Raw genomic sequence first — 25,477 nt, 5'->3', positions numbered from 1 at the left:
AGCCAAACAACACACATAATTCCCAATGAAATCTCCTAAAAATCTCAACAGAAAATTCGAAAATTATCTGAAAAAAAAAAAGCTGACCTGTGGAAATAAGAAGGTCAACGGTTTTGTCGTCGGGATTTTTGCCGGTGACGGTGAAGTACCGGCGTTGTACGGTCTCCCGATATTCCGACGAGAACTGTTGCCGGAGATTATTGAAACTCTCCGTCGAATCCTTCAGCTTCTTCCTCAGCCCATTGGATGATTAGTCTATATTTGAATTGAAGATGAAGAATCAAAGGCCTACCATTGAGCGAAGATGCGACCAGCCCTAAGTGCGTTGTGACCAACTTCACTGTTGCCCATGTCAACCTCTGTTGGAAGACCTACGGCAGAACCATGGGCCTTAACCAACCTCCATTTATCAGGATCGCCCTAAACAACATACTCCGACCTTGGCGTTGTGGAGAGAGAGGGTTCTGACTTTTGAGATAGAGAAACTGAGAGAAGAGACGTTTAGTTTTTTTTTTTTTAACTTCAGGGACAAAATTGTCTTTTTACGATGAAATAGATAGATTTTAAAATATTATGAACTTAGTTGGTATTATCACAAATCTCAGGGGTGGTTTGTAGAATTTACCCTAAAAATTATTTCATTTTTTTAAATTTGGTAGCAGAAACTTTAAATAAGTGAGATTTGAAAAAATAATTTTTTAATCATGTAAGGTGATGGTGTCATAAATAAATCCCCAAGTCCATAACTCGTCCATATGTCTCGTCCAACAAAAGAAGCTACAATAGGCGATGAAAATTACAAGCGTACTGGCGAACCTCGTCCATACATGGACGAGCAATACCTCGTGAGATCTATTTATCAGTTATGAACGTCAAGCCTTCCAAGATGATCTCGTTATCTTCCACTGAAGATGGACGAGATCATCCTTGAGGTGTCGTCCATCCTGACTATGGATGGACGAGTTCATCAGCGTCCGACCTAGGTAACTTCCACAGCGGTTATGGAAGTTACTCCTAATTCGCCGGACTCCTCGACATTGGGAACGGTTCCTAAACAGATAAACCGTTCACACACACACACTATATAAGGCTTCTTCGATGAAAGGTAAGGGGGGTCAGACACTTTTACTTTTGAGAGAACATTTCTTCGTTACAGAGAGTTCAAAGTAACTAACTTGATCATCGGAGGATTTTTGGCCGGTCCCCCACCGGTCCCCTCTGATTCTGTGTCCTTTGTATTACAGGAAATAGCCTAAAGATCAACGTTCGAGTCCTATCAACCCACTGATAAAGGGAGAATCATCAGTTGGCGCCGTCTGTGGGAAGAAATTGTTTCACAGTTTACTTCTCCGCGACAAAGGGTCGATGGTTCGGACTAGATCAAGGGCTACTAGCCCAGGCCATCAGGGAAGCAGCAACCCGCATCGTGATCGCCAGTCTGCCCCGGTCATGCAGTCATCTGCCCAACATGCACAATCTATGGCAGACGCTATGGCGGAGTTGACTCGCCAAAACCAAGAATTACGAATGGAGATCAATATGAGGAGGCAAACGCATGAAGAGCGTGAAGGTGGACAAACACAAAGTCATGGCGGAAGAGAGAATACCGAAGTTGGAAGTCAGTTTAGAGGCACCACTTCGCGAACGGTACCACACCTGAAGGAAGAAATGGATCAAATGAAGAGAGTTATGGAGGAAATGAAGGAAAATATGAAAAGGGCGAATCCGATAGAAGATTTGGTTCACAGGACTGACTCTCCCTTCACGGCTTCCATCAACGGTCACCCCCTCCCATCAAAGTTCAAGTTGCCTTCTCTGGATTCATATGATGGAACACGTGACCCGTTTGATCACATAGCCACTTTCAAGACCACCATGCATCTTCAAGGGGTGCCTGATGAGATAATGTGTAGAGCCTTCCCTACCACCCTTAAGGGTTCAGCACGAGTTTGGTTTAGCAAAATACCTCCAAATTCGGTGAGTTCTTTTGAAGAGTTGAGTAAGTTATTTGTTAACAATTTCATTGGAGGACAAAGGCACAAGCGTTCCTCGTCCAGTTTGTTGACGATAGAGCAGGGAGAGAACGAGAGCCTTCGGTCGTTTATCACCCGTTTTAACAGAGAAGCTCTCAGTGTGGACGAAGCAGATGATAAGCTTCTACTGGCAGCCTTCCACAACGGGGTGAATTCGGATCTGTTTATACACAAGCTCTATGAAAAAGAGCCCCAGTCCATGGCCGAACTCGTCCATTCGGCTCAGAATTTTATGAATGCAGAAGATGCAATCATCGCTAAGAAGAGGAAGAGGTCCGAGAGAATGGATGCAAATCCCAGTCGTCATCACGAGCAAGGAACTCGTCCAAAGAAGGGACGGACGGAGGAAAGGAGAGATCGAGAAAGTAAGAAGCCAGGCCCTCCAGTACGGAACCAGCAGTATACCCCTTTAAACGCCCCACTTGAGCAAGTCCTTATGCAAATCAAGGATGATCCCTCACTGAAGTGGCCGGAGAAATTGAAGGGTGATCCCAACAAGCGCAACAGGAACAAGTACTGTCGCTTTCATAGGGATCATGGTCATAACACGGACGAGTGTTTTGACTTGAAGCAACAAATTGAAAATCTCATAAGGCAAGGGAAGTTGAGGGGTTTCCTTGGACGAGACCAGATGGACGAGAAACAGAAGGGAAAGATGGAAGATTCATCGCGACCACCACTCGGGGAGATAAGAGTCATCATTGGGGGAAGTTCAACTGGCCGGTCGTCCAAGTCCAAGAAAGCATACTTGAAGGTAGTACAGAACGTCCAGCTTACCGGACGATCACCGAGAGCAATGTCTATGGACGAGCAGGCAATCACTTTCACGGACGAGGATGCTGACAGAATTCATCACCCTCATGATGATGCCCTCGTCATCTCCCTACTAATTGCAAACTACACAACCAGAAGAGTGCTTGTGGACAATGGAAGCTCAGCAGACATTTTATACTATCCAGCTTTTCAGCAAATGAGATTAGGACGAGACCAGCTCCGTCCAGTGAACTCCCCCCTAGTAGGTTTTGGTGGGATGAAGGTGCAACCAGTGGGTACCATTTCCTTATCCGTGGTAGTGGGGGCATATCCACAACAACTTACCAAGGACGTCAACTTCCTTGTGGTAGATTGTCCATCCTCCTACAATGCCATCATTGGAAGACCAACTTTGAATAGCTGGAAAGCTGTTACCTCCACTTACCATTTATCAGTCAAGTTTCCAATGGAATATGGGGTAGGACAGGTACAAGGTGACCAACTGGCAGCAAGAGAATGTTACTTGGCCATGCTGGCCATGGATGAACAAGTTCAAGCAATGAATATTGAAGAAAAGAAGGTTGTAGCAGAGCCTACTGAAGCATTGGAAGATATTTCCTTGGATGAAGTTAACCCTGAGAGGTGTACCAGGGTTGGAGCAGATTTAGAAGAGAAGATTAAAAAGGACCTCGTCCAATTTTTGAAGAAAAACATTGATGTGTTCGCGTGGAGTCACGAGGATATGCCGGGTATAGACCCTAGTGTCATTACCCACCGTTTGAATGTATGTCCTTCCTCTAAGCCTGTGCGGCAAAAGAAGAGGGTGTTTGCCCCTGAGAGAGATAGTGCAATCAAGGACGAGGTCCAGAAGCTGATGGTAGCAAAGTTCATTCGGGAAGTGTATTACCCGGATTGGTTGGCCAATGTAGTAATGGTCAAAAAAGCGAATGGAAAGTGGAGAATGTGCGTGGACTTCACTGATCTGAACAAGGCTTGCCCCAAGGATAGCTACCCGCTACCGCGCATTGACCAGTTAGTAGACTCAACTGCAGGACACAAATTGCTTAGCTTCATGGATGCCTTTTCAGGATACAATCAGATAAGAATGGATGAGGCTGACCAAGAGAAGACATCTTTTGTAACCAGTCAAGGCTTATTCTGCTATAAGGTGATGCCGTTTGGCTTGAAGAATGCAGGGGCAACATATCAGAGGTTGGTCAACCACATGTTTCGTCCACAGATTGGGCGGAATGTAGAAGTCTACGTAGATGACATGCTGGTGAAAAGTCAAGACGAAGGAAGACATCTAGACGACCTGCAGGAGACATTCGAGACATTAAGGCAGTATCACATGAAGCTAAATCCTAGCAAATGTGCCTTTGGAGTATCATCAGGGAAATTCCTTGGCTTTATGGTATCCCACAGGGGAATTGAAGCGAATCCAGATAAAATTCAAGCAATATTGGACATGAAGCCACCGCAAAATACCAAGGAAATCCAATCCCTCACTGGACGAGTCGCTGCGCTTAACAGGTTTGTCTCTAAAGCTACTGATAAATGTTTGCCATTTTTTAAGGTTCTCAAAAAAGCATTCGAATGGACCGACGAGTGTCAGAGAGCTTTTGAAGATTTGAAAGTATACCTTACCATGGCACCGCTGCTGAGTCCATCAGTGGAAGGAGAGGAACTATATTTGTACCTAGCAGTAACCCCGCACGCCGTGAGCTCGGCATTGATAAGAGAGGAGGATAAAGTGCAAAGACCTGTGTACTATACAAGCAAGGCATTGAAAGGAGCGGAAGGACGGTATCCGCAAATGGAGAAGTTGGCCTTCGCACTAATCACAGCATCACGGAAGCTGAGGCATTATTTCCAAGCACATGTCATTAATGTTATGACAGATCATCCTCTTAAAAAGGCAATGAATAGGCCGGAAGCTGCAGGACGATTAATCCAGTGGGCTGTGGAGCTAAGTGAGTTCGATATCAGGTATCTACCAAGGCATGCCATTAAAGCTCAAGCCCTAGCAGATTTTATTGCGGAGTTTACCCCAAGTCATAACGAAACAGAGGACAGTAAGAGATGGATCGTTCATGTGGATGGTTCGTCCACACGGCATGCAGGAGGAATTGGTGTGGTCCTGCAGTCCCCAGAGGGAGATAAACTGAAACATAAAGTCCGTCTACAGTACCAAGCGACAAACAATGAAGTCGAATATGAAGCCCTCCTCAAAGGGCTAGAATTGGCAAAGTCCGTGGAAGCAAAGTCCATATGTGTCATGGGGGATTCCCAACTGATCATGGGGCAAGTGAATGGGATGTATGAGGCGAAGGAAGAACGAATGAAGAAGTATCTTGGTAGGGTGATGCGCCTTGTGAAAAGGTTTGAAAAAGCTGACTTCGTTCAAATCCCAAGGGAGGAGAACGTGGAAGCTGATACTATAGCTAAGGAGGCCTCAGCAGACGAATCATTAGAGAAGTCAGACGAAGTTCAATATGTGCCAAGTATAGATGCCCAGGAAGTACAGCAGGTTGATAACAAAGAAAATTGGATGACTCCCATTATATCCTATTTGAAAGACGGACAACTACCAGAAGAAAAGGACGAGGCCAGAAAGGTGAGGGTGAGGTCAGCTAGATACGTCCTTATGAATGGAGTTCTATACAAGAGAGGTTTCTCTCAACCTTACCTTAGATGTTTAGCTCCGGACGAAGCAAACTACGTGCTGAGAGAAGTTCATGAAGGGGCATGTGGCAATCATTCGGGAGCAAGATCACTTGTCCACAAGGTCGTCCGTGCAGGGTACTACTGGCCGAACATGCAAGCTGATGCTAAAGCATACGTTAAGGTCTGCGACCAGTGCCAGCGATTCAGCAACGTCCCCAGGCAACCATCGGAATACCTCACCCCAATGGTGGCACCGTGGCCCTTCGCACAATGGGGACTGGACATTTTGGGTCCCTTCCCTTTGGGAGTAAGGCAGATGAAGTTTCTAGTGGTGGGCATCGATTACTTCACCAAATGGGTGGAGGCAGAACCGTTGGCAAATATCACGCAACAGAATGTGAAAAACTTCGTGTGGAAGAACATCGTATGCAGATTTGGAGTGCCGAAGGTATTGGTGTCTGATAACGGACGACAATTCGACAATGCACTCTTCAAGGACTTCTGCTCACATTTTGGAATTCAGAACCATTACTCCTCGCCTGCACACCCCCAAGCCAACGGCCAGGCTGAAGTTGCAAACCGATCCTTGTTGAAAATCATCAAGACTCGGCTTGAGGGGGCAAAGGGAGTGTGGCCAGATGAATTACCAGGAGTTTTATGGGCGTATAGGACCACAGTGAGGACACCTACAGGAGAGACTCCTTTCAAACTAGCCTATGGAAGTGATGCAGTCATACCTGCAGAAGTACATATGGCTAATCATAGGGTGATGATGTATCAAGACAAGGATAATGAAGATCAGCTTCGTCTGAACCTCGATTTAATAGACGAGGTAAGGACAAATGCAGAACACCGGGCAGCAAAGTATAAGAATCTCATGGCTATGCAGTACGACGCGGTGGTGAAGCCTAGGCGTTTCAACATTGGAGATCTCGTCCTGAGAAAGGTCTCTTTGTCGACCAAGAACCCGGCACATGGGAAATTGGGCCCAAACTGGGAAGGACCCTATAAAGTTATCAACTGTAAAAGGCAAGGATCCTACTACCTGGAGGCCCTGGACGGGAGAAAGCTGGAACATCCTTGGAATGTGGAGCACCTGAGGAGGTACTACCAGTAAGAGTGAACCTATGGACGAGACTGGGTCTTATAAGTCTAATTACCCTACTACTACGTATGATGCTGTTTGTGTTTGATACTATTATATTTGGTGTTGCTTATGTGTGGAGTTTGAAACTATGATCTTATTACTTATTATAGTTGTGTTATGGTTATGGACGAAGTCATGAAGTATGTATTTATTAAATAAAAAGGCATCAGTGTGCATATGCCTTGTCTGTAAACAATATTTATGTTATGTGCTAAATGTTGTGTGAAATTTCTCCATGATATTATCGTCCAAGTCAATCCTCAAGAGGGTTGAAAGATCCAAGACGAACAAAATCTCTAGACGCAGAGATGTAACGTCTAAATTTTCTAAGGAAAAAACCACATCCACACTCGTCCAACTCATGGACGAGACGGAGCCAACTGAAACAATCCAAAATCTGGACGAGAGAAAAAGTTGGCAAAATAAGTAAGATGGTAAGTAAAATTAGTTTGCAAGTCCTAAGACGAATCAAGCTAATTAAAAATACTACCTACTAAGACGAGTTAGACTACATGAAAAATATGTAATCTCGATATGGACGAGCTAAAGTTGGAGTTAAAATAGCTTGGCAACATTCGTCCATGAAAATGAAATCACTCGTCCATGCAAAGATAATAAAAATTCATTCAAAGGGTAGACTTCCTACGTCCAAAAAACCCTGATTAGTTTGGAAAGCAGAAACTACTTAAAAACCCGTCCTAAAACCATGGACGAGTATAATGTATTCTTGTTACATAAAGGAAGGTCCAAAAACAAAGGACCAAATAAAAAAAAAGAGAAAAACCACTAAGGTTAAAAGTCTCGTCCTAAGAAGGGGGAGCATTCACAACTGGTGCGTCCTGAGGCTGGGTACTAGCATCGTCTTCCACGTTGACGTCATCAGAGCCAGTCTGGAGAAGAGAGCTTGTGGCAGCAGCAAGGTTAAGCTTGATTGCATTAAAATCAACTTCAGGGAAGTTCTCAATAGCGTCCATTCTGAAATCTTCAAAACCAGCTGCATAATTGCGATCCAAAGTGTCTGTATATTCTTTGGACGACTTGAACTCAGCCACAGCGTCCTCTTTTGCCTTGGAGAGACGAGCATTCAATTCATCATTCATCTTCTGCAAATGATCAATGCGCGTATCCTTCTCCACTGCATCCGTCCTTAGCTCCTCAATCAGCTTGTTACGTTCCTTGACCTCGTCCTTAGCTTTTTCAGCAACCCCAGCCCATTTTTTACACTCAGCATTCACCTGCTGAATCCTCGTCTCCAACAAGACTCTCGTCTTGTCCAGCTCTGTTGCCTGTCTAGACGCTGCTATAAACTTGGACATGGCCTATGAATAGACAAAGCAACATAGAGTGATTAAATGAGGAAAAGTGGCTACCCAAATAAGGATGAGAGATACTGACATACCTTGAAGAGGTCATGGACGCCTGAATGTTCAAATTCCTTTAAACCCATGTTGTAGCACGTTTATATCTTCGTCCTTGACAGCCATCTGGAAACGTTTCCAAGCCAGGTCTTCGTTCTCAATAATGTTCGTGGAATGCTGGGACGAGCCAGGCGTGGTAGACTTGGCCAAAGGAGTTCTGGGTGGAGTCTTGGACGGCGTGGACTCCACTGGAGTGGACGAGTCCACATCAACTATCTGGACGGCAGGCTGGGACTGGGGAGGTTTGGACTTGACCACCTTGGACGAGCCTGACTTGACCCTTTTGTCCCTACGACTGGGGAGCCCTTCCAAGTCAATATTTTTTGGCAAGAACTTCCTTTTGTCCCCAACCGTTGGACGAGTCTGACCCTCAGGACGATCTTGGGCTTGACCCTCAGGACGTTTCCCCTCTCCTGCAATCTCCTTCCCTCTATTCTCTTTCATTGTTGACATTCCTAAGACGAGATGAACGAGTTAGGAAGGTACACATAAAAAAGAAAAAGAAAAGGAGGTTTAGCTAAGAACTTACTTTTTCGCACAGTAACTTCGTGGGCGATAGCTTCGTCTGAAGGCTCAGGACCTAAACCCCACTTGGCTAAGCGTCTTAGCGTGACAAGAGAACGAAAGCTCCTGTCTGTATGTAGACGAGCTCTATGGACGCGGTCACGATGGAATTTACTCAGGGACGGACGTTTGGCAGCTACAACACAATGAACAAACAAAGGTTAGAAATTGTAAATATATCAAATAGAAGTAAGAATAAAAATAAACAAGGGGAAGGGACGTACCTTCTGGACGAAGGTTCCCTAGTTCCCCAGTGTAAGGGGGAAAGGGATCCCTGCCAACGTCCACAGGGTTCCCTGCCCAGAAGCCTGAAACGAAAATGAACTCCGTCTTCCATTTCCTATCAGACGAAGCTAGGGACTTGATCAACCTACAATCATTCCCTCTAGCAGTAAACTGATAAAAACCTTCAGATTGACTTATGGCAGAAGGTTTATAACAATAAAGGAACTCGTCCACTGTAAGAGGACGGTCCCCACCAAAAACTTCCCTCCACAAAATTTGCATGGAGATAATTAGTCTCCATGCGTTAGGATTGAATTGACAAACACCTAAACCTAACTTAACTAATAACTCTCTATCGAAGGCATTTAAAGGAAACCTAAGGCCACCTAAAAAGTAAGATTCATAGACGCCTATACCAAAACGGGGCTCACAACACCACTCTCCACGGACGGGCAGCCTAGGGTTAAACTCGTCTGGGATTTGATACCAGGATTTAAGGCTATTTAACCTCTGTTCGTCCGTCTTAGAATGGACGCCTACAGCGCAGCTGAAGACGGTTTCTACCTCGTCCGTAGGATTGGACGGAGAACCAGCTTGAGAGCCAGAAGCTCTCCTAAGCTGTTCTTGGACGACCTCAATAGGGAGCCCAGGGGCCCCAGAAGAGTAGTTCTCGTCCGTGCTTCCTCCACTCTCATCACTAGCACTGCTAGAGTTAGACCTCTCACTAGTATCCTCACAGTACTCGTCTATGGCCTTATTAAGGCTATCAGTAGACGAGGAGGCAGCGGACATCTCTAACAAGAAACTTAAAACCTAAAGACGAGGAGAAGAAGAGTACCTGGCTCTAGACGGAAGAAGACTCTAGACGCAGAGAAACTCCTAGACGAGGCTCTAGACGACGGATGTCAAGGAAGAAAATCTCTGGAATGAAAAGGGTTAAGGGAGGCATTCCACTATTTATAGGATGCTGACCTAGGTAATCGAAACGACCCAGCCAATACGAAAGCGACACGTGGCATCTACCTCGGAAATATAAATCGACGAAATTAGCCACCAATAAAAAAATGACACGTGGTGCGAATAATTAATAACCAATTACCAGTCCAAAGACGTTCAACCATTTGGACGACTCACATGGACGAGGGGGCAACTGATGGTGTCATAAATAAATCCCCAAGTCCATAACTCGTCCATATGTCTCGTCCAACAAAAGAAGCTACAATAGGCGATGAAAATTACAAGCGTACTGGCGAACCTCGTCCATACATGGACGAGCAATACCTCGTGAGATCTATTTATCAGTTATGAACGTCAAGCCTTCCAAGATGATCTCGTTATCTTCCACTGAAGATGGACGAGATCATCCTTGAGGTGTCGTCCATCCTGACTATGGATGGACGAGTTCATCAGCGTCCGACCTAGGTAACTTCCACAGCGGTTATGGAAGTTACTCCTAATTCGCCGGACTCCTCGACATTGGGAACGGTTCCTAAACAGATAAACCGTTCCACATACACACACACACTATATAAGGCTTCTTCGATGAAAGGTAAGGGGGGTCAGACACTTTTACTTTTGAGAGAACATTTCTTCGTTACAGAGAGTTCAAAGTAACTAACTTGATCATCGGAGGATTTTTGGCCGGTCCCCCACCGGTCCCCTCTGATTCTGTGTCCTTTGTATTACAGGAAATAGCCTAAAGATCAACGTTCGAGTCCTATCAACCCACTGATAAAGGGAGAATCATCATAAGGTATTTCATATTGTCAACTTGTAAAACTAATAAACTATTTCATTTTTTGATGCTATCAAATAAAGATAAATGTAGAAATTTATATTCTTGTAAGGTTTTTCATCGAAACAAATAATGCAAAATGGTGCGAGAAATAAACAAGTAGTTTTTAATCTCAACCCTTAAATTTAAAATAAAAAATGTTAAAAAAAAGAAAAAAAATTATAGAGAAAAAAGAACAATTGCACACACTACCAAATCTTGATTTGTGTTTATGGAAGGTAAGCAATAGCTTTGAGTTGTTGTGTTTTTTTATAAAAATTAATTTAATTGTTGATAAGATATTTGAAGTTTGGACGTTTCTATTAGAAATATGAGAAGGTGTAGATAAGTTATGTTTCTCTTAGCTTAATTTTATACTCTATTTTGTTTGGGTAAAAATGAATATGATGAAAAATGGAAGAAAGAGAATGAAGAGGAAAATGTGATTTTTCATAGTTTAATTGGAAAGAAAATGGATGTGGATGCAGTTTTTCAACCAAACCAACCATTTTTCCCTCTAAATTAGGAAAAAAAGAGGGAATAAAATATCATTGAGAAATAAAAGTATGAAAAGACCCCACATTGACATTTTTCTATTTTTAATAATAAATATATATTCTCAAAAAAAAAATATATATATATATATATAAAATAGTAAACTACTCTCCATCTCTACCAAATTTGTATGGTGAACAAAATATATTTTATATTCTACCAATTGATTTTATCCTTTTACTTTTCCTTCTACCAAATAAAACTCATAGACGCATAGTTTTTTCCTATAAGTAACTCATAGACACATAGTTTTTTCCTATAAGTTGGGGCTTTAAAGTTTTCACGTGACAGGCTGTGAATAGTAAAAAAAAAAAAAATCTATATAAAAATGATAGTCTTCTAAAATAAAAAAAATAAAAAATAGGATAGACCACTCACAGTATACCGACATGAAAGCTGTGGGTGGCAAAAAATAGTTGCTAAAAACTGTTAGATAAGTGTAGTTTGACGCAGGATTAGATAAGTGGGAGTCAAGAAGGGCCGAACGAGGGCCCAAAATTTCTTATGGGGCATAGGATTGATTTTTGTAGAATATATTGATGGGCTGGAACACGAAATAACTTGCACATTTTTTTTTCATTTTTTTCTTTTTCGGTTTTGAAAAAATTATTAATTTTGTTGTATTGAAGTCTGGAGATACAACCACTTTCAATTTGATTGAGGCCTTTGTAGATGGGTTGAGTGAGAGTCAAGTGGGCTGTTCACCAAGCCCAAAGTGTTCCAAAGCCCACCAGTGATTTTTCCATGAGATTTTATTTGCAAGCCCCAATCTAATTTGGTTGCGTTAAGATACTTTGTAAACTAGCCCAGCCCATACTCGACTCTTTACATCACTTATCAAGTATCAACTAGTTTAACACCATTTTTATTTTGGCTTTTCCTACGAGAGTAAGACTTAGGTACAATATTTAGGTACTATTTCTTAAATTTCTTTTATAAGGTTCTGACATGTAAATTTTTTTTCATAAATGGAAGTGTATTTTTTTAGTTAAATAACCACATAACTGAATCTTAAGATGAGAATCTAACGAACAGTACTTAAAGTAATGTACCTAAATTTTGTCCTTCTTACAATGGTCAATGAAGAGGAAGTATACCTTGTTACTGTTATGAGTATATGCATTATCTCCCTCACAGCTGAGTGGGACCCTCTAACTATAAAGGGGAGGTAATATACCCGTAACATGGTATATTTTTCCATTTATGAAGCTTACGACTCAATCCTATCAAGAATTAATTGAAATGTATACATCATGATTAATTCATTAATTTTTTTCAACTAAAACAAATATTTATAAAACATCTTATTTGATCACAAGTCTTATATTTAGGATTAATTGTTCAAATATGTAACGAATTTTAGAAATTTGTAGAAGAAATTTATGAAAACATAGAAACTGATTGACAAACCATTAGAAGACCAACTTTGTGCCTATCAAGAATCCAAACAATTGTTGCTAACTCTATTATAGATGTTGAAAACATAGCTTTAATTTCAGCTTGTGAGGAAGCAAACTGGATAAGAAATTTGTTACACGAAATCCACTTTGGGAACACCCAATTCACATGTGTTGATTTATTATGAAAGCATAAGTACATTGGTAGAGTACATAATCATTATTATAATGGATAATACAGACTTATAAGGGAAAAAAAAAACTATTTTTAAGCAATTAAATCATTCATATAGATTATCTCAAAGCATTGATAAGATGGAGAGTTAAAAAATACATTGAGCGGAATAAGACTAAAGTATGTGCAATCATGAGTCACATATGAGGAGTTAAGAATAACTAGGGAGTAAAGACAATGAGAATAACTTTAATGGGAAAAAATAATTTGTGGTGGCCATATGATATGCGCAATCATTTTTTTAATATACATTTTTTAATTTAAACTATCACTTTGGTATAAGAATATTTATTTTTTGATGTTTAGGGGTTAAATAATTAAATTGTTAGTGAAAATTTGCAACTCTTACAATTGAAGTGTAAGAGTTGCAGAGCACCCTTAACATATTTTACCTGTGTGACTGGGAGTAAGATCACTCCCTAATAAAAATAACCTTATTCTCAAATATTCTTATGAAAACTAGGATCAACACATGGTTATAACATGCTAGTTAATAGAGATTATGTCAACACCTAGAGTGTTATGTGGGTGAGTATGGATACTTTATTTTTCATAAGCAATCATAGTTCAAGTTTGAGACCAATATTGACTATGAAGTAGAGATTGGTGTTTTACTAATAAGTGAAGGTTCAAATGTGAAGCACACTTTGCACAACTAATTTGCCTAGTGTTGATAACTCAGTCACAAGTTGTGGCTAAAAAATGTCCACCTAGAAAGGCAATCGGCATACAAAAACTTTGTACCATTGGTTGGCTAGACTTAGCCCTAGCAAACCAGAGTTTGGGGCTGTACATGCAGACTCTTAAGCCCAAGGACAGCGGGGCCCACATGATCTAACCTTTTGTGGCTGAGTTAAGTTGCGGACAACCTAAAGCCCAACATCGCTAAGATAGGCTATCTATAATCTACTCTGTCAAAACTGAACGTAAAAGTCTAGTAATTACTGTAATTTATTGTTTCCTTTGTCTATAAATAGAGACATCAAACTGACTCTCTCTTTTCTTTTAAAAAAAAATAAAAATCGACTTTCTCACATTTTAATTTTTAATTAATGTGTTAGGATGAAATTAATGAAATAATAAATATAACATTATTAAAAAAAAACAAAAACAAAAACCACATAGCATCACGATGCTTGTTTTGGGATAGGTTTCTTATATGTTATCTTTAATATTTAGGATACAAAACATGAATTACTGACATTTGACAAAATTGTTATCTTGTATAATTATGTATTTACCTAAAATGACAAAAAAATGTAAAAAGAAAAGAAAAAAAAATGCATTAACATGTGATGTGGCAGAACCATAAACTTTTATATAAACATTATCTTATTTTACCTTAAATGTAGAAAAAAAAAATATTGTGGAATTACTATTTAACATGACATGAGTTAACTAAAAGAAGATTCTACAATAATTGGAAAAAAAAAAAAAAGAGTAGAAGATTTGTTTGGTAGAGCCAGATTTTAAATTAGAGTTTGGTTCCTTTTTTTTGGTTTTTTTTAGAAGAGGTACGATCTATGTTACAATGACAGAACACTTTCATTTATTAAAAAAATTAAAAATTGTACTGTTAAAACTTATTGAGAGAGTCCTTTTTGGGTTCCAAAGTTAAAACAAAGAAATTGACCCATCACTACACAAGGCCCACATGGGTAAAGGACTAGAGGAGCCTCTCAATGATACAGGAAAAAAAAAAAAAAAAAAATTGAAGACAGAAGGCTGCAGGAACATCAAGTGGGACAAAGGAACCACCATACGCTATCCTGATGCATGGGTGACTCCATATTCATTTACATCCTTTCTTAAAATTCGAGTTCTACCGCAAACAAATTCACAACTTTAGGTAGATTGTGACTAGTTGTTTCTAACTTTCGTATAGAGCTAGTAATTTTTCTGTTTCAATCAGAGTCAATCATATGAACCGTTGGGACAAAAATTATGCATTTTTTTTGGTATTTGATTTTTATTTTTGTTAAAATTCACTCACGTGTTGGAATATTTTGTTTATCGATTTCTGCGGTATGATTACACTGATAATAATAGTACTAGTTGTATACCAAACAAGATAATAATAGTACTAATTGTTCCCATCCAACTCCCACTTGTTTTTCTTTTTCCTTTTCTCCTTCCAATCCTGCCAAAACCCACTGCTCTAACAGTGTCTAATTATTTTGCACACGTTTGATTCCATCTCTGTTAAAACAGTGAACTTGCACAAAACCACAAACATGTTTTTATAGAGTTTTGAAAATGTCCATTGTTTTTTGTTTGATAGTTCGAAAAATGAAAAAGAAGCATGATTAACCCATATTTTTGATAGTTGAGAAGTTAGTAATGTTTACTAGTTGTATACCAAACAAGAGAATTTAATTGTTCCCATCCAACTCCCACTTGTTTTTCTTTTTCCTTGTCTCCTTCCAATCCTGCCAAAACCCCACTGCTCTAACAGTATCTAATTATTTTGCACACGTTTGATTCCATCTCTGTTAAAACAGTGAACTTGAACAAAACCACAAACATGTTTTTATAGAGTTTTGAAAATGTCCATTGTTTTTTGTTTGATAGTTCGAAAAAAGAAAAAGAAGCATGATTAACCCATATTTTTGATAATTGAGTGTTAGAAGTTAGTAATGTTTCTTATTCTGATGCATCAATTTTAGTTTGATATTTCTCTTAATTTGAGATTTGGATTGCATTGGAGCTTTCTTGTTCATGAGCCATGCACATCACCAATATTTTACTTGGAATATGCTCATTATATGTTTGACAAAATATTAAAACATATGGTTCTCAGGGAAGCCACGACTCATTATATTTGCATTTGCATGGTACTAAAATTGCCCTTCATTTGTGCTCAATAGTCTAACATTTTGGTTTTGCTTGTGTACTCAATGTTTTTTTTTTGAGGAATCGATAAGGATATACAAGGATCTGGTTCTCCATGTGTAATGACCGGATGGAACTTAACTGAACTAATATTGTCAAAATTGGTAGAAAACCAATACTCGGACCAATGATTACTGCATATGGACAGAGGAAAGGCCTGACTTCTTGAACCAGATCCTCTTGTGTTGTATCTGATGTAATTCATACCTCATAAATGAAATATGTATCATCATCATATATATATATATATATATATATATAAAGATATTAATTGTTTAAATTAAATCTTGAGGGACCAGATGTATAACAATATGGAAGTTTTTTATTTTTATTTTTAAAAACAAACACGTAGAAAACCAATACTCGGACCAATGATTACTGCATATGGACAGAGGAAAGGCCTGACTTCTTGAACCAGATCCTCTTGTGTTGTATCTGATGTAACTCATACCTCATAAATGAAATATGTATCATCATATATATATATATATAAAGATATTAATTGTTTAAATTAAATCTTGAGGGACCAGATGTATAACAATATGGAAGTTTTTTATTTTTATTTTTAAAAACAAACACACAAAAGGGAGAGGGAAAAACAATATGGAAGTTAGAGGAACAAAAATGTATTTTACACTAAAAAATTAAAATACATGAGGTATTTTAAAATTGTCATTTGTAGGGGGATTTTTTTTTCAATACATTATTCTTTGCAATAAGCCAGAACACGAGGGTCTTACATTTTTATGACCTCTCCTATTTATACTCTGTTTCATATCCTTCAGCAGCACCTACTGAGACAACTTAGGTCATGTTGGATTTGACGAAAAATATTTTATGCATTTTAGTATAGATGTTTGGAGCAACGAAAGGTCAATCGAAAATTGTTTTCCGATTGATCGTAAAATAAAGACATTTATAGTAGAAATTAGTTTACGCTTTTATTTTCCAAAAATCATTTTGTCTCACCCAAAACTTATCAGCCAAACCTCTACTATTTACCCACTCCACTCATTGTCTCCCACCCAACTACCACCCGCGGCTGTTAATTATATATGAGCTTGGGAGATGAGAAATGTAAAAAAGTAGTAGAAAATAATCAAAATGAGTTTTCCATAACATTTTCAAGAATAAAATCAAACACTTGAAATTTTTTTTTTGAAGTATTTTTAATAACGCAATCAAACACTTGAATATATTTTATGGTTGAAAAACATTTTCCATTGAACCAAACACATTCTTAGATTTTAGGATGGCTTTGGAATGCACCATAGGTGCTTCCAAGCATACAAAAATTTAAATGTTACTACCAATTTATAAATGAGGGTCAAATCATCACTCGATCTAATATTTTTACCGACTCATGGCATGCGCACTTACAAAGGTGTGAGACATGAGTCGACCATGTAACTGTGATTACATGGTGGAGAGCTGGAGACGCATAGCTAAGAGGTGGAGAAATCAAGTAAATACTTGAAAATTTGAAAATGAAAGAGTGAGAGGTGAATTAGCTGATTGGGGATAAGATGAAATCCCCTTATCCAATAGCATGCAGCCACGGGGAAGTTTTTTTAAAAAATGTGTTTAAGTTGAGTTTATTAGGCGGAGAATTTTCACACCCGCCTAATCACCCAATTATATATATATATATATATATATATTATAAAAAAATAAATAAAAACAACCTCGGACCTGCCAGTTATTGGGAGGAAGAAAGACAGAAAAAAGAAAAAGATAACCCTTTTATCGATAGCCTTCATATCAGCATCAATTTTGTTTCTGATTTTTTTAAAACAATTTTTTACCTGCTTGGTCTGAATATCCATGTGAAATGATGTTTATATTTTATAAGATGTGAGATGATGTTATTTCAATATTATTTGTCATTTTAATAAATTGTAAAAAATGTTATAAAAAAATTGTGTGATTAACATTGCTCATACCATACAAGTACACAAATAACATGTTATTAATTATAAATTAGGGAAAGTTAACGGATGACCTAGTCTGATTAAGGAGATTGGTTTATGAAATATTTTTAGAAATTTTTTATAGAAAAAAAAAATTTGACAGTTTTTAAAAAAAAATTATATTTCCCATGAAAGTTGTGCAAAAAATTTCATAAAATAATTTATTAACAATTACCTTAAAGATACCTATTAACAACACTCTTATAAATAACTAGCTTCATCACGCGCGCTTTGCGCATGCGTTGAGCATTTTTTTTTTTGGTCTAGTGTCTTAATTCCCTTTTATTAAAAAAAAAAAAAAAAGATAAGTTTGTTTTGAAGGTATGGATTAGTAAAAGAGTATCCTATTTTGTAGGTATTTTAAATGGAGTTGAAATATATTTTTAGTGGATTGTCCTCAAGTTTTTTCCCTATTAAACGTAAGATTAAGGGGTATTTTGAACCACATAAAAGTCGAGTCCAAAGAGAGGAATCCTCTTATAAACAGTATAGATAAAATAATATCAATAATACACGTAAATGACAAATAATAAAAACTTGTTCTTCAACTTGGGGCACGTTTGGTACACTGAATGAAGATTACGACATAAATAATAATTTTTATTACTTAAAATGTATTATAATAATTAAAGGACAAAATTTAGCTACAAAGTTGATTGTAACCTAGAGCTACAAAACTGGTTGTAGCTTAACCTTACTCAATAAAATAAAAATTACTCCATATTTTGAAAATCCAATCGTTGAATTGCATGTTTTTTATACTCTTAATACGCATGTCAAATTTTGTGTTAATAAGATATTTTTTACTATATGATCTATAAGGTTTTTATTCATAATTTTATATTACAAAAACTTACAATTTAAACAATTTATTGATGATATAGTTTTTGATTTTTAATTTTCTAAAAATTTTGCAAACATGAAGGATATAAGAAGAAGATATAATTAATTGATGGATTTGTCAAAATTTACCTCCAATAAAAAAATATTGAGTAAGGTCGTACCCTAAGGTTACAATCAATTTTCTAGAAAGTTTGCACACATGAAGGATATAAGAAGAATATATAATCAATTGGTGAATTTGTCAAAATTTACCTCAAATAAAAAGATATTGAGTAAGGTTGTAGCCTAAGGTTACAACCAATTTTGTAACTAAATTTTGTCCATAACCAAACTTATTCATAAATTTGGTTATGAGTTGTAACATTATAATAAAACTTAAGATTTATTTTAGGATTTATCTTACTCATACAATTATATTTCCTTAAAATAATTTTTTTTTAAAAGTGAGAGAAAGATGAGTTATTTATTTATATAATTGTTATGTGTATATGAAATATTGTTTATTTAAAAATATATTAATTTTAAAAATTAGGCAAAAATCCAAAATTGACCCTCTAACTTTCAGCCTTTTTCATTTCAGTCCTCTAACTTTCAGTTTTGTTATTTTAGTCTTTTAACTTTCAATTATTGTCAATTCGGTATTCTGTTAATCATCTGTTAATTATCTCCGTTAAATGAGCAAAACGACGCCGTTTTGGCTCTCATTTTATTTTAAATTTTCGCAATTAAAAGAAATTTAAAAATTGTTATTAAAAAAAAAGCAAAGTTGAAGAGAGGAAAACTCGGTCCGTTTGCGTAGAATAGAGCAAAGAGAACATGAAGAAAGGAAAAGAACCCACGTGCTTGATTGATTTCTAGATGCAAGTGACTGTGAAGAAGTTAACAGCTTTATTTGAATCCAGTGAAATCGCGGCGACACTGCCACCAAACACTAGCAATGTTGAAATCGGAAGCTACCTTTTTGACTTTCTCTTCGCTGCTCAGGACTCTTCCCACTTCATCACTTCTCTAGGCCGTGACTTTCCTCAACTCGCATCCGAAAATCGATCAAGCACGTGGGTTCTTTTCCTTTCTTCATGTTATCTTTGCTTTATTCTACCCAGACAGACAAAGTTTTCCTTTCTTCAACTTCGGTTTTTTTTTATTATTATTATTATTAAATAATTTATTTATAATAACAATTTTTTTAATTTCTTTTAATTATGAAAATAAAAAAATAAAAAAGCCAAAACGGCGTCGTTTTGCTCATTTAACAAAGACACTTAACAGATGGTTAACAAAATATCAAATTGGTAACGATTAAAAATTAGAGGACTGAAATGACAAAACTGAAAGTTAGAGGATTAGTTTTAAATTTTTGTCTAAAAATTATTACATCTATTAAGAAATAGTTATTACAATTATTTTTAAAGAAGAATAATTATTTTTTATTTTAATGAATAATTTCATTAGGAATAATTATTTTTTATAATAAAAATATAACCAAACTAACAAATAACTAATCTATAAAAATATCGAATACCAAACATGCTTTAATAAAAAAAAAAAAATTGTGCCTAAGATTGCTCAACTAAGAGATCGGAGATTGATTGCAAGCTGGCTCATTTTTCTTGGTTGAGAGCAGCACGTCTTGTCAAACCATTTTTTTTATGCTTCTTTGTCGGTTGAATTTATATCCCTGCTGGAAACGCGTGGTCATTTTCGTGGCTTGAAAGCTCCAATAGAAGAGAAAAAGAAAAAGTTTGATGAACTATAATGGTAAGTGCAGCTAGAACCTTCACAAATCACAATCACGACAGTGATGACCCTTCAGTTCTCTTATACACAACATTACTACTGGGCCTCATTGTCCAATCAAGCAAGTGTATCCTCATTTGAGTGTAATAGATCATGTTCTTGCGGGCCTCTGTTTGTCCAGCTGATTTAATTAGTGCTGTAACTTTTACATGACAGTACTGTGATTGACTTTGGGATGACAAAGATGTTGATCCATCCTCCCGTACTACTCTCTGCCCTGTGCAGATTTTCTTCGGCTTGTCTCGCACCCATTTCACATGGATTTTTACCATTCAAAGAGGCAACGGGACAGAAATGAAACGCCTATGATCCAAACCCGTCCTGTTCTATTGTCATCCTTAGTTCTTCTATCTATATTTTTTGCCTTTTTCCAGTACTTCTTCTGTGGATTGCGATTAGTCCACCGTGAGAGAAATAATCTCTTGGCACTAGCTATATATAACCACCTCTCCTCTTCATCGAGAAGGTTCCATTCAATTGAGTGTCACAGCTTTGCAACTGAAAACTCTAAACTTTATTCAGTTCACTCTCTTTCAATTGCTATATTATTCTTAAGGCACTAAAATTGCAACTACGTACTTTTAAAATAAATGAAAGATAAATTTGTTAAAGTGGTGGTTTTGCTTGCCAATCATAATCTCATAATATGAAGAGGAAGTAAATTTTGTTTTAGCTATTCAATACCACACAAGAGAATAGGATAATCTCCCATCTCATTTTTGAATTGTTTTTAGTTAGATGTGATTTACGAGACACGTGATATTTATTTGATTTTACATAGTTTATATGGATTATTTTTAATATCAAGGAGGTATTTTTACAACTTTTTGTGTTAACCAATAACCACTTCCCTCTGTCTAAATACTTTCACATATTTGTAAACCTTGGGTATAATTTTCAAACTTTACACATGTACATGACATGCCATATGAATTTTTTAATGGTATAAATAAATGTCTCCATGTCTATTTAAATGATGTTGAGAAATTTAAATGGATGATAATTTCACAAGGCCAATTTTTGATTATTGGTCAATTTTATATTAAATAAAGCATTATCACTCTCCATTATTCAAATAAAATGCATATATTTGAATTTCTTTTCTTTTCTTTTTTTCTAGAAAAAAAGAATTTCTTTTTGTGGTTCTACCCGACCTTTTTTCTAGGGGTAAAAAATCTTTTTAAGCAAATGGTTTTTATTATTTTGGGAGAAACAAATGGTTAGTTGTCCAATTAATATTAGGTAAATGTATCAATTATTACATGAGTTATTAAAATCCAGGTCATACGTATAAAATATAATAAAATCTAGTTCTTAAAATTAGAGTTCTATGGTCCACAAGAATTGTATTCTCATTCAATGAGAGGGGGTAATGACAAAAATGACCAATTTATAGGTTTAGAAAAGCAAACTTAGGTAAACCAAGAAACGATTTATAATATCAAGAGTTTTGTAATTCAACAAACACTTTTTGATATTTTTAATGAAAAAATTCAAGATTCAAATATCTCATTCTCCATTATAGCTATCAACTTATATAAAAAAAATATAAAAAATTTATCATGTGTCCTCATTCTCTCCTTTTCTTTTACTATATTTTATATAAACTAAATTAATTTCTTGAAAAAAAAAATTATCCATAAATTATGATTATATAAAATTAACTAAATTATTCACTAACATTGGTGTGCTTCTCAATTTGTCATGTGATTCTATGGTGGGTCTCACATACTTTCTCAAGGCCAAGACTGGGCATAGCACTAGTTGGGTTCAAACTTCAAATTTTCAGATATTTCATGGTGGTATAGAGTGTTTTGAGCATTTTGAATAGCGATTTTTTTTTAATCCTTTTCACCCTCAAATCATACATCATTGTGACGACTCGTGATATGCTATAAATTGAGTCAAGTGTCAAGTCAAGTTAATTCTATAGCCATGAAGTTGATTGTCCATCAAGTTTGACAAAAGTTTCATAGTAATCAAATTCACTTTGAACAACTCGAAACAAATTGTCTTTCTAGTAGAATCTTATAACATACCATTGTAAAGATATCTTGACATACTACCTTTGGGATCAAGATTTAAAGCAAACCAACCCGAATCAACTAGTTCGATGTCTATAAGGTTGGATGTAGACAGTGAGTGATTTTTTTTTTTTTTTTTTTTTTTTAAATTCATGATTTTTGAGGCTTCGTAAGACAACTCAAAATCGATTCTCTTTACTATTTTACTTAATTCGGATGAATAAGGGAAAAGAAAAAATTTCACCACTAATTCATGATAACAAAAATGACATTATTTTAGACTTTCCAGAGTTAGAAAATTATTAACACTCTTTAAATAAAAAAACCATGTACTCTTTCATCTTATATGAATAGCGGATTTCACTACAAATTTTCATTTTAAAATCCAATATTATCTGAGAGGATGGAATTGATACCACGTTATTGTATAATTTCTCTCTTGAGACTAAGGATCCGTTTGGATTGAGGGGAAATGAGGGAGAGTAAAGTAGAGTAGAGTAAAAATGACTTAAAATTAGCTTATTTTCAACAAATTCTACTCCATTCTACTCTCCCTTCATCTCCCCTCAATCCAAATGGGCCCTAAACTTCTTTCTTTTTTTATCTCATCTTTAAAATAAAAAAATAAAAGAAAAAGAAAAAGAAAGAAAGAAAGAAGAAAGAAGAAAGAAGAAGAACATATGACGGAAGCCCTGTTTGGAACTTCCTTGAAAAATGTATTGCCCGAATTTGCTTTCTATAACGTTCGTGACTTGGGACGTATGTATATGTTCTTACGAGAAAATTACACGGCTGGTACTAAACCTACTCATTGCTACAAATGATAGTTAAACACTAAAGAAAAGGTCAAGTCCGTGAAAGTTGTAAGTTGTAACACATCCTTTTCTTTCCTATATATATTTGTTATTAATTAGCCAATAATTTTATACACAAATTATAAGATGTCATATCATAATCTTCTATGTTCAAATGTACCATCAAAGGCATCACAACACGTTAATGTAATTAAGTATTGACTTTATGAAGGTGATCTCAATTAGACTCAAGAATATATATATATATATATATATAGGTTTTCCTTGAGATATACCTATCTTAGTCAACTAATAGAGTATGTAAAAACGTTTATCATGAGTCATGACAAGGAAGATAAAATTGCTTACCAGGTAAAAAAAAAAAAAAAAAAAAAAACGATAATGATGTATTAACTTAACTGGTAAATGCGTTTGGTGGTTGTACAGCGATTGCACTTTGGCTTTACACGCACGGACTGCAACAACTCTCTCTCTCTCTCTCTCTCTCTCTCTCTCTCTCTCAGCATTTTTTACTAGGAAAAGTTTAGAATCACAAAAATTTTCACAATTTTTTACCACAACTTTGATATGGTAGTCTAATTAGTGAAAAAAATGTTGGGTCTAAAGTGTGTAAATGATGATTAACACTCTGCTACGTTAGAGTTGTGGGAAAAAAAAAATTTGGAATAATTTTTGTTCCTAAAACTACTATTTTTAACATATTTTTGTGCAGCTAATTAATCATAACAGTGAAAAAGAAATTTAAATTCCACAACTTTTTATTATAATTATTATTTATTTTCCAACTTATTTTGAGCAGTGAATTTTGATTGGTCCACTTTCATTTTTACATAGTTTTATCAACCACACCCTATCATCTTATTATTAGCTGTGGAATTAATTAAATAATACATTTATTGATATAAATATTAATTATACATATTTGAGCACCTACTTCCTTTATGAAGCAATCTCTACAGTTTCTCTGTAAAACATATACTGTTGATTTTGAGAGAAGAGGGACACAAATCTCAACAGCTTTAAACCCATCAAAGCGAGCTCAAATTAATGCACTAGAATGCCCAAAATTAATAAGGGTACTTGTGACGATAAACCCTTCTCTAACAATTAACAAATAAGTACGTACATATATATCTAAAAGTAGAAATAGCAAACAAAAGCAATAACCAGTACTTCCGATGAAAAACACTATTCATAAAAAAAGAAAAAGATAAAAAACACACATAAATATACGAGCCCTACCAACAGTACATTAGCGTCAACAAGATTCAGAGGCATGCCATGAATGGTTGTGCAACGTCTCCATCAGGCCACGTGGCACCGTCACTGGTAAAGGACCACCCACATGACCCAGAAGAAATCATGAGCTCTGGCAATTCAATCTCGGCCCAGAAATCATCGGCATCCGAACTAACGACGTGGCTCTTCTTATTCTTAATGTTCGTCTTCCTAGTTATCTCCGAAGCGATCATGTGCGCTGCTTTGGCTGCTGCCGCCTGAATATCTCTGGCCGTACACGTGGACGGCCTCGGCAATTGCTCGACCTCGTCGGGGAAATTGAGCTGCGCCTTTCGACCCTTTAAGCAGTAGGCTGCGACGTCGTATGCCTTGGCTGCCATTTCTGGGATTGGGAAAGAGCCGAGCCAAATGCGCGATTTTTTGCGGGGCTCTCTGATTTCGGACACCCATTTGCCCCACCTTCGCTTTCGGACTCCGCGGTACACCGGGTGTCGTGTGCCGCTGCGTTGGCTTTGAGGAGAGGCGGTGCTTGTGGTGCTAGTGGTGGTGGTGGTGGTGGTGGTGGTGGTGTCATCTTCAGTGTATGGTAGTTGTTCCATTTACATTAGGAGCCGTTGGCTTTTAGTAGTGTGTCAAATGACGTTTTATAGTAATTTGTTTGTAAGATACGTAAGAAGAGGTTAGATTGATTGGGTTAGTGTGATTTTACTGATATGCCCTTGGGTAAGAATTGATATTCGGGCGTAGTACATACGTCAGTTTTTGACATTTTGTTATACATACTCTGATTTATGTACGCACTATAATTAACATCGTGTTAATTATATTAAAGAAACCATAAAATCGTGTTTTGAAAATATCTTTTTATTTTATTTTAATTAAATTAAATATGTTTCTTACACACGGTACATGATATAATTTGTTGGCTGCAGGGACGGACCTACACTATGTAAGAGGGGGGCCATTCCCCCCCCCCCCAAAATAAAAAATAAAAACTAGTATAAAAAAATTAAGATTTGTCCTTATATATATATATTTGTCTCTCTTCCTCTAAAATATTTAGATATTGACCTACAAGAAAATAAATAAATAATTAAAATTCATGCCCCTTTAACTACAAAACCAAAAT

General features: G+C 36.7%; 4 protein-coding genes across 4 annotated transcripts; 1 reads left to right on the top strand and 3 right to left on the bottom strand.

The window, feature by feature from the left end:
- The first annotated feature begins 4,434 nt into the window (after positions 1–4,434).
- On the top strand, positions 4,435–5,915 carry LOC115956952. The gene is made up of 2 exons (XM_031075212.1): positions 4,435–5,539; positions 5,647–5,915. Exons 1-2 carry the CDS (start codon positions 4,435–4,437, stop codon positions 5,913–5,915), a joined length of 1,374 nt encoding a protein of 457 aa, XP_030931072.1.
- A 1,491-nt stretch (positions 5,916–7,406) lies between these two features.
- LOC115956951 lies at positions 7,407–8,058 on the bottom strand. Its single transcript, XM_031075211.1, has 2 exons — positions 8,000–8,058; positions 7,407–7,919 (listed from the first exon to the last, which is right to left on the bottom strand). Exons 1-2 carry the CDS (start codon positions 8,045–8,047, stop codon positions 7,407–7,409), a joined length of 561 nt encoding a protein of 186 aa, XP_030931071.1. The 5' UTR covers positions 8,048–8,058.
- A 1-nt stretch (position 8,059) lies between these two features.
- Positions 8,060–10,550, bottom strand: LOC115956949. The gene is made up of 4 exons (XM_031075210.1): positions 8,807–10,550; positions 8,548–8,718; positions 8,137–8,473; positions 8,060–8,084 (listed from the first exon to the last, which is right to left on the bottom strand). Exons 1-4 carry the CDS (start codon positions 9,597–9,599, stop codon positions 8,060–8,062), a joined length of 1,326 nt encoding a protein of 441 aa, XP_030931070.1. The 5' UTR covers positions 9,600–10,550.
- Positions 10,551–24,119: 13,569 nt separating this feature from the next.
- Positions 24,120–24,983, bottom strand: LOC115957339 (ethylene-responsive transcription factor ERF023-like). Its single transcript, XM_031075561.1, has one exon. The coding sequence runs from the start codon at positions 24,945–24,947 to the stop codon at positions 24,378–24,380; it is 570 nt and encodes a 189-aa protein (XP_030931421.1). The 5' UTR covers positions 24,948–24,983; the 3' UTR covers positions 24,120–24,377.
- Positions 24,984–25,477: the final 494 nt, after the last annotated feature.

The sequence above is a fragment of the Quercus lobata genome, chromosome 8 (assembly GCF_001633185.2).
Source record: "Quercus lobata isolate SW786 chromosome 8, ValleyOak3.0 Primary Assembly, whole genome shotgun sequence".
Classification (NCBI taxonomy): domain Eukaryota; kingdom Viridiplantae; phylum Streptophyta; class Magnoliopsida; order Fagales; family Fagaceae; genus Quercus; species Quercus lobata.
The sequence above is the reverse complement of the archived record's forward strand: the minus strand, read 5'-3'. Positions and strand labels throughout refer to the sequence as shown.

What these genes read in the sequence shown, in the direction of transcription:
- LOC115956951 (XM_031075211.1), bottom strand. Translation starts at nt 8,047, where the DNA reads ATGGGTTTAAAGGAATTTGAACATTCAGGCGTCCATGACCTCTTCAAG. An exon ending in GCGTCCATGACCTCTTCAAG is followed by an intron (nt 7,920 to 7,999) that starts GTATGTCAGTAT and finishes GTCTATTCATAG; the next exon opens with GCCATGTCCAAGTTTATAGC.
- LOC115957339 (XM_031075561.1), bottom strand. Translation starts at nt 24,947, where the DNA reads ATGGAACAACTACCATACACTGAAGATGACACCACCACCACCACCACC.
- LOC115956952 (XM_031075212.1), top strand. Translation starts at nt 4,435, where the DNA reads ATGGCACCGCTGCTGAGTCCATCAGTGGAAGGAGAGGAACTATATTTG. An exon ending in AGTTCATGAAGGGGCATGTG is followed by an intron (nt 5,540 to 5,646) that starts GCAATCATTCGG and finishes GTCTGCGACCAG; the next exon opens with TGCCAGCGATTCAGCAACGT.
- LOC115956949 (XM_031075210.1), bottom strand. Translation starts at nt 9,599, where the DNA reads ATGTCCGCTGCCTCCTCGTCTACTGATAGCCTTAATAAGGCCATAGAC. An exon ending in AGGGAACCTTCGTCCAGAAG is followed by an intron (nt 8,719 to 8,806) that starts GTACGTCCCTTC and finishes ATTGTGTTGTAG; the next exon opens with CTGCCAAACGTCCGTCCCTG. An exon ending in ACCACGCCTGGCTCGTCCCA is followed by an intron (nt 8,085 to 8,136) that starts GCATTCCACGAA and finishes AAACGTTTCCAG; the next exon opens with ATGGCTGTCAAGGACGAAGA.